At 38.4% G+C, this 13,927-nt stretch overlaps 1 protein-coding gene across 1 annotated transcript; it reads left to right on the top strand.

Annotated features, from left to right (window-relative positions):
* Positions 1-7,964: 7,964 nt before the first annotated feature.
* LOC111851605 (myosin light chain 3, skeletal muscle isoform-like) lies at positions 7,965-13,387 on the top strand. The gene is made up of 6 exons (XM_023826659.2): positions 7,965-8,095; positions 8,703-8,730; positions 10,963-11,106; positions 11,251-11,421; positions 12,559-12,636; positions 12,908-13,387. Exons 1-6 carry the CDS (start codon positions 8,093-8,095, stop codon positions 12,934-12,936), a joined length of 453 nt encoding a protein of 150 aa, XP_023682427.1. The 5' UTR covers positions 7,965-8,092; the 3' UTR covers positions 12,937-13,387.
* The last annotated feature ends 540 nt before the right edge of the window (positions 13,388-13,927 follow it).

Raw genomic sequence — 13,927 nt, forward strand, 5'->3', positions numbered from 1 at the left:
AGGCACTAAAATGTCAGCAGATCCTTTTGTGGCAGAGCTGAAATGCAGTGGAAATTGTTTTTTTGGGATTAAATTCATTTTCAAGTCAAAGAGGGACTTTGCAATTAACTGCAATTCATCTAATCACTCTTCGTAACATTCTGGAGTATATGCAAATTGCCATCGTAAAAACTGAGGCAGCAGACTTTCTAAAAACTTTTGGCCACGACCGTAGACTCCGAACACGATGAAGGGAAAAAGAATTAGCTAGTCATGGTGTGGAGTGTGGAAATGTGCTAAAAATGAGTAGCTAACAACAGTGTTTTTTAACTGCATAAACAGTGTGAAACCCTCTACAATGCTAATTTTCTGGCAGGCTAGCCGAAGAGGAATTCTCAAGCAGGGTGCGGTACACATACTTACAGTGCCATCTGCTGTTTGTTGATGCTACCCAGTCTATTTGTGAGAAAATCTTGTGACACAAAAATGCTTATGAAGAAAATTGTGCCAAGTCACATTACAGAAGTAGAAAGGTGTTATATTTTTTGTACTTATTTTTTGTGAGAAAGTGGCTTTTTATATTTGTAAAACACATTGCAATTGTGAGAAAGTGTTTGTATTTGTAAAACACATTGCATTTGTGAGAAAGGTTTTAGCACTATTTTAACTCCATAGTAGTGCTAAGATTATTTCTTTGACTGTTAATGCTTTTAGTCTTTTGATTCCCAAAAGGAAGAATAGAATGGGCAGAGATTTTAAAAAGAAACTTAGGATGTCTGAAATTACATACTTGCACAGTGCCTACTGAAATACGTTAGAAGCTTACTACTTGACCATTAATACTGTATAGTACATTTTGTATGTATGCATTCAGTTGGACATACTCTAGTCACCATCTTGCATATTATCTGACCTGGATGTTTACTAGTCACGTAGCTAAACCCCCATAAAAGTTAAAAAATATTAATGAAAAAATATATATATTTGAGTCAACTTTTGTAACTGGGTATTTGTTTTCTACAGAGTGATGGCATTTCTTCTGCTTTCTTAACAAAAATTTCTTAACAAATGACCGACTTACACCCACAAACACTATCCGATGGTTCTGCAGAGCCTCATTGAAAGCAGCAGAAAGGCACTGGATCCAGATGACATGGGCCAGGACATACTCCTCTTGAAGGTGATGGGGGATGTTGCATAGCCCAAACAGCAAAACCTGGAAGTGTCATAGACCCTGACCATTGGTGAATGTGGTCTTGGGTCAGGTTTCCAGGACCAGTTCAACCTGTCAGCAGCTACTTCCGAGCTCCAAGTAGCTTAACTATGTAGACCTGATGATGTAGTCCAGCATGTTATGCATTAGAGACAGTGGATAGGTGTTCTTCTATGTCACCATGTTCAACTTTCTGTAGTTCATGCAGAAACACCAGGACCCATACTTCTTCCAGATGAGGACTGCAGGGGCTGCCCATGGACTGCTGGAGGGCTCGATCACCCCCGCTGCTGCCATCTCTCCAATCAGCTGCTCCACCGCTTGCCTCTTTGCTAGGGCCAAGTAACTAGGATGCAAATGAATGGGTGGGGCATTACCTCAGTCAATCACATGCTGCACAAGTGAAGTGGGTGGCAGTTTAGGTGTTAGGTCTTTACTGTTATGCTGCCACAACTCATGCACAGCCTGCATGGTTTCAGAAGATGATTCTTCCACAGTGCTGCTGTTTTCCCTTCTCTCAGGGTCTGCATCTAGTCGTGCCATGTGTCTTGTCTTGTGTCCTTGATCCTGTGCAACATCTGGCGTTTCCTGGCCTTGTGTGTCTACCTTGGTGTTAAGTTCCATTGTGCAGTTGCCAGACGTGGACATTTCAGGTCCAGAAAGTAAAAATCCAAACCAGGATTTTGTTTCAACCAACCAGTTGAGCATAAAGAGTAACAGACACAGAGTACTCAACTGGTTGGTTAGAACAAAATCTTGGTCTGGATTTTTACTTTCTGGACCTGAAATGTCCGCCTCTGGCAGTGGCTATTGTCTTTGGTCCCAGCTGTCCGATAGTGCTGTCTCACATGCCCAGACTGCATGCTTTTTCAGGGGCTCTGTCACAATCTGTCCTGTCCATCCCCCGGTATGACCAGCAGGGGTTGCTGCTGATCCTCCAGATGAGTGTAAATTTTGTCAATGAAAATTTTGACAATAAGTATTTCTTGACAACCTGTTATTTCTTGACTAAATTGTAATGAAAACGTAAATGAAAAAGTGTTTGACAAAGAAAATTATGGCAAAATCTCTGTTTGTTATGCTCTGACAAGTACAGATGAGACTAAATTGCTGGCTCTGTTTGGGCAGACAACATAAATCACAATAGCCATCTCCAAGTATTAGTTGTTATCCTTTTTAACCAATCATTTACATGCATAAAGCTGTACATGCATGTACCAATTCCCTCTTTCTTCATGCATCTTTCTCATTGGATGATTTGTTTTTCCTGCTTGGTGCATGTCTGTGGAAATGCCACCTTCCAGTATAACTGAAATGATACTCATGTCCTTTTTTTGTCGTTTGAGCTATTTTACTGTAATATGTACTTTCTGTTTTTGAAGAACAGTTACTGTAAATTGTGAAGACAGGTTTTGCATGCTGTTAAATGGCTGTTTGATAGGTGTATTGCTGCCCTAATAAACGTATAAAATGGCCATACAGTTAAATTGGATGGGTGTTTAATGCCCTAATAACAAAAATGAAATAGGAAAAGGATAAGTATGTCTTGTTGATGCATGCAGAAAATAAATACGACCTGTGAAGGAAACTTGATTGTATTGCACTTTTTCTAACAAACTTTAGGCATTCGTTTTTATACACTCACCTAAAGGATTATTAGGAACACCATACTTAACCCCCTTTCGCCTTCAGAACTGCCTTAATTCTACGTGGCATTGATTCAAGAAGGTGCTGAAAGCATTCTCTAGAAATGTTGGCCCATATTGATAAGATAGCATCTTGCAGTTGATGGAGATTTGTGGGATGCACATCCAGGGCACGAAGCTCCCATTCCACCACATCCCAAAGATGCTCTATTGGGTTGAGATCTGGTGACTGTGGGGGCCATTTTAGTACAGTGAACTCATTGTCATGTTCCAGAAACCAATTTGAAATGATTCGAGCTTTGTGACATGGTGCATTTTCCTGCTGGAAGTAGCCATCAGAGGATGGGTACATGGTGGTCATAAAGGGATGGACATGGTCAGAAACAATGCTCAGATAGGCCGTGGCATTTAAACGATGCCCAATTGGCACTAAGGGGCGTAAAGTGTGCCAAGAAAACATCCCCCACACCATTACACCACCACCACCAGCCTGCACAGTGGTAACAAGGCATGATGGATCCATGTTCTCATTCTGTTTATGCCAAATTCTGACTCTACCATTTGAATGTCTCAACAGAAATCGAGACTCATCAGACCAGGCAACATTTTTCCAGTCTTCAACTGTCCAATTTTGGTGAGCTCGTGCAAATTGTAGCCTCTTTTTCCTATTTGTAGTGGAGATGAGTGGTACCCGGTGGGGTCTTCTGCTGTTGTAGCCCATCCGCCTCAAGGTTGTGCGTGTTGTGGCTTCACAAATGCTTTGCTGCATACCTCGGTTGTAACGAGTGGTTATTTCAGTCAAAGTTGCTCTTCTATCAGCTTGAATCAGGCGGCCCATTCTCCTTTGACCTCTAGCATCAACAAGGCATTTTCGCCCAAAGGACTGCCGCATACTGGATGTTTTTCCCTTTGCACACCATTCTTTGTAAACCCTAGAAATGGTTGTGCGTGAAAATCCCAGTAACTGAGCAGATTGTGAAATACTCAGACCGGCCCGTCTGGCACCAACAACCATGCCACACTCAAAATTGCTTAAATCACCTTTCTTTCCCATTCTGACATTCAGTTTGGAGTTCAGGAGATTGTCTTGACCAGGACCACACCCCTAAATGCATTGAAGCAACTGCCATGTGATTGGTTGATTAGATAATTGCATTAATGAGAAATTGAACAGGTGTTCCTAATAATCCTTTAGGTGAGTGTATGTGAAATAAGTATGGTAAGTCAGTAACACATTCCCAGCCTAGATATCATAGGGTATGCTTCCATATAAGGTATGCTTACTTTTCAAGTGAATTTATACAGCCAGGAGAGATATCCTTCAGCAAAATCAATTTCAGTATCATTAACCACATGTGTGAGAAAAATATTATTAAAATTAGACCTAAATTAAACCTTTATTCCATTAGTCAGTTCCACTGACTAAAGCAAAACAGAATCAAAGATTAAAATGTGATATTAATCCAACTACAATTTTCAGTAAGTGACTAAGACTAAAACTAAATGAAAAAATCTTGCCAGAATCAACACTGCTCCAGATTCCTCCCGAGTCTCCTCAGTTGTCTCTTGCTCATTATCTACAATCCTGTTGTGCTATCTGTTCAAACCTGCATCATGTCAGCCCTTCATTAGTCATATGTATAAGTACTTCCCAGTCCTGTGTTCCCCAGTTTGGTCATTAAAGTCAGTCCTCTTATTGCCTGTGCCCTTCCCAGTGACAATTACAGATATAAATAACCATAAAATGTGCATATTCCCCCAGAGTCCACTGATTACATGTGCTTGTCTTGTTTAGTTTTAAAGTTATTAACCCATTCATGTATTGCCCCATTACACATTATATGGGTATGGAAGATTGTTTAAATTAAAATGCAATATGTTTGCATTAATATCTTATAATCATCCACTCAAACTTTGTATCAAAAATGAAATGAAAGTACAATAATATCATTTTCATTTTTTTATTCTGCAAGTTGAGCCTTTACATTTCCAATTTCAAACACCCACATGGAATAAAAGTACAGTGGTACCTCGCTTCTCGATTTTTTAGAGAGGGAAGTCTTACACAAGAATGTTGAATTATAAATTCAGTGTAATGTGGATTTATGTTGAAAAAATATTCATCTTTGATGACATTAGCCCACAGAAAATCTACTATCAAGCTCCAACTTGAAATTTCCAAATCAATCAGAAAACCTAAAAACACCTGGTGAATAGGCTCAAGAACTTTCAAACACATGTTTTTCAAATGTGTAGTATGTCATTCATATCTTATATGACATAACTTTTGTCCATAACACAGCTGACAAAATAATGAGTTAAATGTTCACTTTCATTTAAATATTTCAAAAATCATTAGAGCTTAAGCTTAGCAAATAATGCATTTAGCACATTATGGGGGTATGTGGAAACGACTTGATTATTAGGAAAAAAAGGTACACTGATTTCTTCAGTTTTTGATTGATATGAAATGTATCCAACTATAGAATGATTCATTGAACAAAATACTGGCTTAACGTTTTGTGAGGTAAACTCATAAAGAACTGTATACAGTGGTACCTCAGAACTCGAATTTAATCCGTTCAGAACTCCGGATCGAATCCTAAAAAGTTAGAGTTGTGATCGAATTTTCCCCCATAAGAAATAATGGAAAACCAATTAATGGGTTCCCAGCCACAAAAAATTACACCCAAATATGTTTTTTTTTTAGCATTTAAACACAAAATGAACCGGATAAAACAAGAATAGCATATACTGTACTAAACACATCTAAGCACATTTATCAAAGCAGTAATTTGTAAAGTAATAAAATAAATGTATCAAAACAATGTGTCCTGCCCTGAATGTTCGCTCCTTCCGTGTGCCACGCCCCCTCGTTAACCCCGTGTGGAATCCCCGTGTGATCAGCCGTTTCTGGTTGTTGTCATTAGTCCTCTGTATTTCGTTTGCGTTTCAGTTTGTTTCCCCAGTCCAGTCATTGTATTGTCCGTGTGCGTTCTGCCTGCCTTACCTGTAATTAAACCCTGTATTCCCAGATACCCTGACGTCTGCGCCTTTGTCTCCGTTCCGTCCCCGCTTGGCACAACAATATTATTATAATTAAACGTATTAATGGTTTGTTATTAATATTAAAATAATGAATAAGAAATCTTTATTTTTAAATGTATTTTATTATATAATAATAATTACTGTTACTGTCTATCATTGTATAAATGTATTTTTACTATCTAAATATATGTATTCAGTTAGTGTAAACATGCACGGTGCTATCACAGCGAATCCAAGGCTGAGACTGAAGCTTTGTCCTTTGTTTCCGCTGAGAGACGTGCTGCTTGAAGTTATCTTAGGTCGGCGTTCACGGTTTGACTTCCGAGATACAGATCGAGCTCTAGGTAATTTTTTTTTTCCGAACTGGGTGGTTCGACTTTTAAGAAATTCGAGTTCTAATGAGTTCGAGAACTGAGGTACCACTGTACATTGCTTTTATTAAAATATATTAAAGCCGTAAAACTGAATATCGAACATGAGGAAGGTGACATCCGTACGTGTTTTTGTTATTTATCCTTTGTTAAATCGGTAGGTCATTGTGGCAGTGGACAAATTTAAAGCCATGTGTAGGATAATAGGATTGTGCGAAGTTTCTACCTACATGTAGACTGAGATAAAGGGAGACAGTATAGGAATGTATGTGGATTCCTACTGGAGTAAGCACATTCTGTGAGTAGTTCGTGATGGTCGACACAGTTTGGTTAAAACATTTAGGGATGCGGCTTATCAAAGTGGAGCGACGCATCAGGGTCCCAATATAACTGGGAGGATCGTGTCCCCCCCGCCATCTGCGCCTCTGGTTTGCAGCGCTATATGGCCGCAACTTGACTCCATAGAAGTCCGCCACTTCAGTCACGCCCAGTAGCCGACATGACTCGTCTCCCTTTGTTCCCATAACCCACGCCTCTCATCCAGTCTGCATCTGATCGCATTCATTCCCGCTTTATCGCAGTATTTGTGTTATAATAAAATGCATGAAAGCATGATTTTCATTGCTCTGTCATCCCTTGATAAGCCTACATGATATTTTTCAATTGCTCTGTCATCTCTTGAAAATTCAGAAACGTCAGAATCCCTTTCATTGGAGACTGAGTACAGTACCCTACTGTACAATCATGTAAAATGTTTATTATTATTATTATTATTATTATTATTATTAATAATAATAATAATATTAATCTCGGTAATTGTCTTACGCCGCGTAATTTATCAGTTAAACTTTACCATAGCCATGTACAAGAAAATCACGCGGATGGTTCCCTATTATCCGTGGTCGGTCTTGGAACGTATCACGCTTGAAGACGGGGGAACAACTGTACATCATTTTGTTTTGGTTACGTACTAGAGCAGCATAGTTCCCCTTAAACGTTATTCATATTGAGGAATAACTTAGTTTCAATTAAAACAGACACATATCAAGCTGATAAAATAAATAATAGGGGTAAGAATGATCCAAAATGTTTATTTTAATAGATATTTTGACGTTCTCGTCGAAACAACAGGCTATCACATCGTTTAATGTCCCACAACATGTTAAAACCCACTGGAAAAAATAAGTACTCTTTCAAATGGCACTCCTGCTCGTTTTTCTGTGATTTTATTTTTTTCATGTACATGATTTTTACCATTTGAATTCCACTGCCTTTGCCTTATTGGTCTTTGTCAAAGAAAAGCGTATTCAAAATATGTCTAGACCGTTCCCCTAAGACATCCATATTAAGAGAATGAGATTCATGCTGGTTAAAAATATCTCATCTGACACGTCGCTCCCTTCTCAAATTATCCAAGGATATTTGATTAAAACAAGCAGATCCAATTTAATGAAACCTGAAATGTTGTAACAATTATTATTTATTTACACTGTATTATCTTATTATACATATGCGAATAGAAACATCGAATGACACGTATAACTACAAAGAAAATCATAATAAATATGCTGACCGAAGCGCAGGAGTCCTGCAAGCGTCCCCAAGCAGCGTCTAAAAATAGCCCCCACCCCTTGTAAAGGCCCCAAGGAGACACGGGCTCTCTCACCGCTTGCCCTAAGAAAGTTAAAAAACTTGTCTGCCGCCATTCGACCCTCCCTGTGACATCACAGTTCATAGTTTAATAAAGGGGGCTTTGAAAATGCAGCAGCACCACTCTCCAGAGACCACAGGTTATCTCGTCTCCTGCCTGTTCCTTGCTCCTCCGACCCTTCAGAATGGTGTGTAACTCGGGTCTTACGGGAATATAGCCCACACAACACTGGCCAGCTCGCAGCGCTAAATAATCGTTCGGATACAATAATATAATAATTTTGACAATTAACATAGCCGTATATTATTTAAAGTTGCCGTCATTACACCTTTTACATTAGTTAATGTTGGTATCTAGAATAATTTAATAAAGCTTAATTATTGTTGCCTGAAAATGCAGAGCCAGCCGACTGTAATTGTAAGGCATACTTACAGGTGCAGCTTCAGAGTGCTTCATTGTAGTGGCATTTTAATCCTAGAGGTACTTTATAATGCTTCAAATATTTACATTAATGATGTCTTGATAGGCAGCTGATGAGTCTGCTCTTGACACTGGTAATTTTTGTTAATGCAGAGGGCTGCAGGGGAGGGTTGGGTCATGAGGGAAAGGATGAGGTGACCTTGATGTAGAAAGTTTTTCCAACCCTGGCCTTTTCTCACTGTCTATCTATTAACCAGACCTTCCCATTGCTTGTAGCTCCAATTGGTATAAAGGCTCTGGGTGCTAGTAGACATCTATGGCTTTTTCTGAAACAGTGTTAAAATGTTCACTTGGTTGCCTTTTGCTTCCCACAGGGAGACTTCAGTGCTGATCAGATGGACTGTGAGTAATCCTAAACACATTTCAAATGCTGTTGATGTTGACACCATCAGCTATGCAAATTATTATTCATCAGAGTACTAATTAAACTGCTTTGTTTAATCAAGCATTGTTATGACAAAATGTCAGATATTCCTCCAATTAAGATGTGTTACTTGTTTTTAATATGTTGTGGTATTAATTTTTACAACTAATTATATTTAAAAATTTAAAACATTACTAATTGACTTTGAAAGGACAGGGTAACCAAATAAATGTGAAAACACAATGCTCACAGATTAGAAAATACTATAATTCTGTCCATTAGACTGCTATCCTTCCAAACTTGCTCACCATTTGAAGATAATGTATTATAATTTGACCTGTGAAAAACATGTGAGTCCCACTGGAGAGCGTACATCTTCACGTTGCAAAGTAAAATGTTAAGTGCAAACATGTAGTGCATGAATAATGGAAAAATATGTTGGTTAAAAGTAATTATAAGAAAAAGGATGGATAGATAGATAGATAGATAGATAAAGACCTAAAACATAAAAATAAAAAATAAATACTGTGGTCAAACTCAGCTATATTTATATGGACAAGCAGCCTATAATGTGTACTATTGTGTGTTGATTTAGTAGATGTAAAATCTAATCCAAGCTGTAGTAAAGCTGCAAACACTGCACAGCACCTCTCACTTTTTTATTTAGTTCCTTCCTTCACTTTCACATCCTATTTAAAAACAATGAAAGCAGTAGTTTATCATTTTACACAGTAATCCTGAACTTTTTTTTTTTTTTTTGGGTGAAACAGGTCAAGAAATTCTACACTAGAGTGAATATGAAAGCTAAAATAAACAAAATATAATACAGTTAAAATAAAATATTCAATTTTATACAATGAATACACATTTTAACCAGAATCATTTAGATGTGTGCAGTTACTTTATTAATATGATCTATACAAACATAAACAGTTATAGCCAATATCATATTTAATTTCACAAGGCCAGTCATTATACACTACAAGCCATATAGAGATTTTAATAAGCCTTATTTCATGTCCTTGGACTGGGAGAATACGCATACGTGCACAAAAGATGTTTAAGTTAAAATTAATTTAATTTAATGATTAATTTAACTGGTCCGTTTGATGAATAAAGATGTTCGTGTTTAAACTTAAGATGTTCATCGTATTAGTTACTGCACACTCAGCATTCCTGCACTGAACATGCTTTAGAGACAGCAGTGCTTTATATGGAGGGAAATACTTTCTCAGGGCATATCGATTTCTAGACGACACTTTAAAGATCCCTTAAAGAGAACCGTAGGCAGCAGCTGGTGGCGTACTGAAATAGGATATGGGGAATAATCTTGCGGAGGATCGTTTTCAGTTTAGCTCATTAAAATATTTGTCCGTTCTTTTTATTTATATTAGTATTTTGCTCATTTTTCAGAACCGTCGGTGTACGGAAAAGCATAAAACTGAAGCGCAAAAGATGTTTAAAATCAGGATTATAACTAGAAAAGACTGGTTCCAACTGCAACTCTTGCTTGAATTGACAATTCACATAGTGATAATGACATTATCAGTTGTACTAGTTCTAAGCTACTTTTAGAAAACTTACTTTGATATATGCACATTCACTATTTATCTTATGATTCGGAATGTCATAAGAGGAAGGGAGCAATTTTTACTTAATATAGTTGCAGCATGTGTTGGCGACTGCCCAGGGTTGGTTCCCGCCTGCGCCCCTTGATCCTGGGATAGACTCTGGTCCCCCCGCAACCCCAGTTTGGTTTAAGCAGTTATGGTGATGGATAGTTGCAGCAATGATTATGGGTTATTCATTAATAAATGCATAGGACAGAATATATCCATGAAAACAAAACTTTAAACAGGACTGGTGAAAACATATTTCTGTGACCACTGCTAACTATCCTCTATCTATTCTCTGTTATAATGTCCATTTATCAATTCATCTTCCAATTGCTTATATTGGTCAAGTTCATGAGTGTTCGTGTTGGCTCTGGCTGTAGGCAGAATAGGCAGATGTCTAGGGCCCCTAAATTACCGGTCGTGGAAGAAATGATCATCTGTGTTCTTGGTAGGTAGACCTCTCAAACATGAGAAGTGTTCTAAATTAATCCATACACAGTTAGAAAGAAAGCAGTAAGTGATCCGTTCCAAGTACCAACACAAATGTTTTTCTTTTTTTTGATAACTACTCTCTCGCTTTGTCCCCTGCTCCAGACTTCAAAGAGGCCTTTGGGCTCTTTGACAGGGTTGGCGACAACAAGATTGCTTACAACCAGGTGGCTGATGTCATGCGCGCTTTGGGACAGAATCCCACAAACAAGGATGTGGTTAAGGTTCTTGGCAGCCCATCTGCAGAAGGTTAGTTTAATAACTGGCTTGTGTCAACCCCCACCTACCTATCACACTTTAGCTTACCAGTGGTTCTGTACTTTTTCCCCCCTTTTTCTGTGTCTGACGCCCCACTTATGTGCTGCTTATGGTATATCTATGCTCACTACACAGATATGACCAACAAGAGAATTGATTTTGATGCCTTTATGCCCCTGCTGAAGACTGTGGATGCCATTCAGAAGGGAGCTTATGATGACTACGTTGAGGGTCTGCGTGTCTTTGATAAGGAGGGTAACGGCACAGTCATGGGTGCTGAGCTGCGCATCGTACTCTCAACACTTGGTAAGTGACAGAAAAAGGTTGCATTTGTTGGCTATTCTTTACCTGTTCCTACTGGCTAGAGGCAAGTTACCAGTTGATCATCATTTCTAAGTACAGAATACAGTGGTACCTCGGTTCTTGAACTCACTAGAACTCGAATTTCTTGAAAGTCGAACAAACTAGTTTGACCTAGAACTCGATCTGAATATCAGAAGTCAAACCGTGAACGCTGACCTAATATAAATTGTACGCGCCAGGAAATGAGTCACAAGGCACATCTCCAAGCGGAAACAAAAGGTAACGGTTCAGTGTCAGCCTAGTATTTGCTGTAGCAGCAGCGCTTGTTGGTGATAATGCTATTTTATTGAAAATACTGTATCAGGTAATATACTGTACATTATATAATTTTGTTAGCCGTTGCTCACCAAAAAGTTATGTAATAGTTGTAGAAATGTTACAAATACAGAGTAATAATAAAAATAAACAATGGACCGCATGGCATAATCTAGCGTTGGCGCAGTGTTGGGGCATGGCTTGGGGTTGTCCCGATCTCCCAAGCCAGGACTGGGGAAGCAGGGACAGGACTCAAGCGATCGGGAAACACAGGGTTTAATTGAGAACAGGCAGAACAACACAATGACGTTACAATGACCGGACTGGGGAAACAAACTGAAACGCAGACTTAATACAGAGGACTAATAACAACAACCAGAAACAGCTGATCACATGGGGATTCCACACGAGGTTAACGAGGGGTCGTGGCACACGGAAAGAGCGGACGATCGGGGCAGGACAGGGGTAATGTTGGGATAAGATCTTTATTGTTTTGGAAGCCACTAAGAAAAAAATGCTCTTCTTGTTTTATCCTGTTCATTTTGTGTTTAAATGCTAAAAAAAAAAAAAAACATATTTAGGTGTAATTTTGGGGGGGGCAGGAACCAATTAATTGGTTTTCCATTATTTCTTATGGGAAAAATTCGATCAGAACTCAAACTTTTTAGGATTCGATCCGGAGTCCGGAACGGATTAAGTTCGAGAACCGAGGTACCACTGTATATCATTATACCTTAATTGTTCACACATCATGCAGGACTAATTCATTTCAGTATGTGTATTTGCTGAATATTGTTCATTAACACTTCTGTCCTACATCCACAGGGGAGAAGATGACTGGGACAGAGGTTGATTCCCTTATGCAGGGACAGGAAGACGATAATGGCTCTGTGAACTATGAATGTCAGTATCCAACTCAAACCTATTTAAAGACAATTTTAATATTTAGGCATATTTAAGATATTGTTGTATTTTAAAATACCAAATTATGTTTTATATTATATTCCAGTATGTCACTTTATTATAAGACTTCACATATGGTCCTGGAATATTACATAGGAATGTTGGGTATTCAACTATTTATTGTTGTGGGTACAAAATGCTGGACATATACTGTATATTTGCTATGTTTTTGTAAGTTTCATTAACCCTCCCCTCCTTTTCTCCCTTAAAGCTTTTGTGAAGGCCATCATGTCTGTGTAAGACCAGCTGGAGTGGTGTGGAATCCAAAATATATCTGCAGACCCCATGGTGTCAAGACATCCACTCACAATTTTTAAGACCAACCAAAGAATGAAAGGGACTATGGGATGTCATGTCATAACCTCCCTACTTTCTGATCTTTTCATGACACGTTTTTTCCCTGTTCTCTCTGGAAGTTCTCCTTGCCACAGCCCCTCAATCCCCTGCTAGTGAACCTTTTCACAGGGGGCTGGAGTGTGGGATGGAGGATGTTGACCACTCACTAAGCGAGGGTCACTCCTTCCACTTTTCCTACTAGCACACTCCTCACTGCCTTCTCAAGCCCACACTATCCAGAAATGCCTAAGGCATTCTTAAAAGAAACTGTGGACCGGTTGATGAAATCTTCCCCCCTGAAAATAGTTTCACGTCAACATTTCACAAAATAAATTATTCAAATCGGTAATCCCCATTTAACTTGTCCATTGTTTTTTGTGTGTGTTTAGGAGGAGATACACAGATACTCCATAACTGCTACTCTCTCAACCCATACTTCGATATTATGCTCAAATAGAATATATCATTTGTATATTGTAAGGCATGTGTAATATGCCTTTGTTTTTAACCAAACGTATATACTAGTGGTAAATATGGGTTTGTATTATGTGAGGAGTTGTGGATAATAGAAGCAACAAGAAGTTACAATGAACATTTCCTTTGTATAAAATAACTATATACCAGAATGGTAAAATAAATAAGTGAGAAATTATTCTATCATTAGATGGCGTAATATTATCTATTCTTTTTTTTTTCAAAAAGGTGCCATTTTAGTTGTAAGATTTACAATTTTACAGTTTATATCCATTTGACCTGTAATTATATTAATGCTCAAGCGTTATTTTTCTTTATTTACAGTTTTACAGTTCAGGTGAACTATTATGTAGTTTGTATATTCCCCAAAAAAGAAAAAGTGCAACCAGGACACCTGTCCTCTTTTGGGGAATATACAAAC

The sequence above is a fragment of the Paramormyrops kingsleyae genome, chromosome 1, assembly GCF_048594095.1.
Source record: "Paramormyrops kingsleyae isolate MSU_618 chromosome 1, PKINGS_0.4, whole genome shotgun sequence".
In the NCBI taxonomy this organism is placed as follows: Eukaryota; Metazoa; Chordata; class Actinopteri; order Osteoglossiformes; family Mormyridae; genus Paramormyrops; species Paramormyrops kingsleyae.

Bases quoted from the DNA above. Each gene is read 5' to 3' on its own strand.
- LOC111851605 (XM_023826659.2), top strand. The intron at 11,107-11,250 runs GTTAGTTTAATA...CTCACTACACAG, and splicing joins TGGCAGCCCATCTGCAGAAG to ATATGACCAACAAGAGAATT. The intron at 12,637-12,907 runs GTCAGTATCCAA...TCTCCCTTAAAG, and splicing joins TGGCTCTGTGAACTATGAAT to CTTTTGTGAAGGCCATCATG.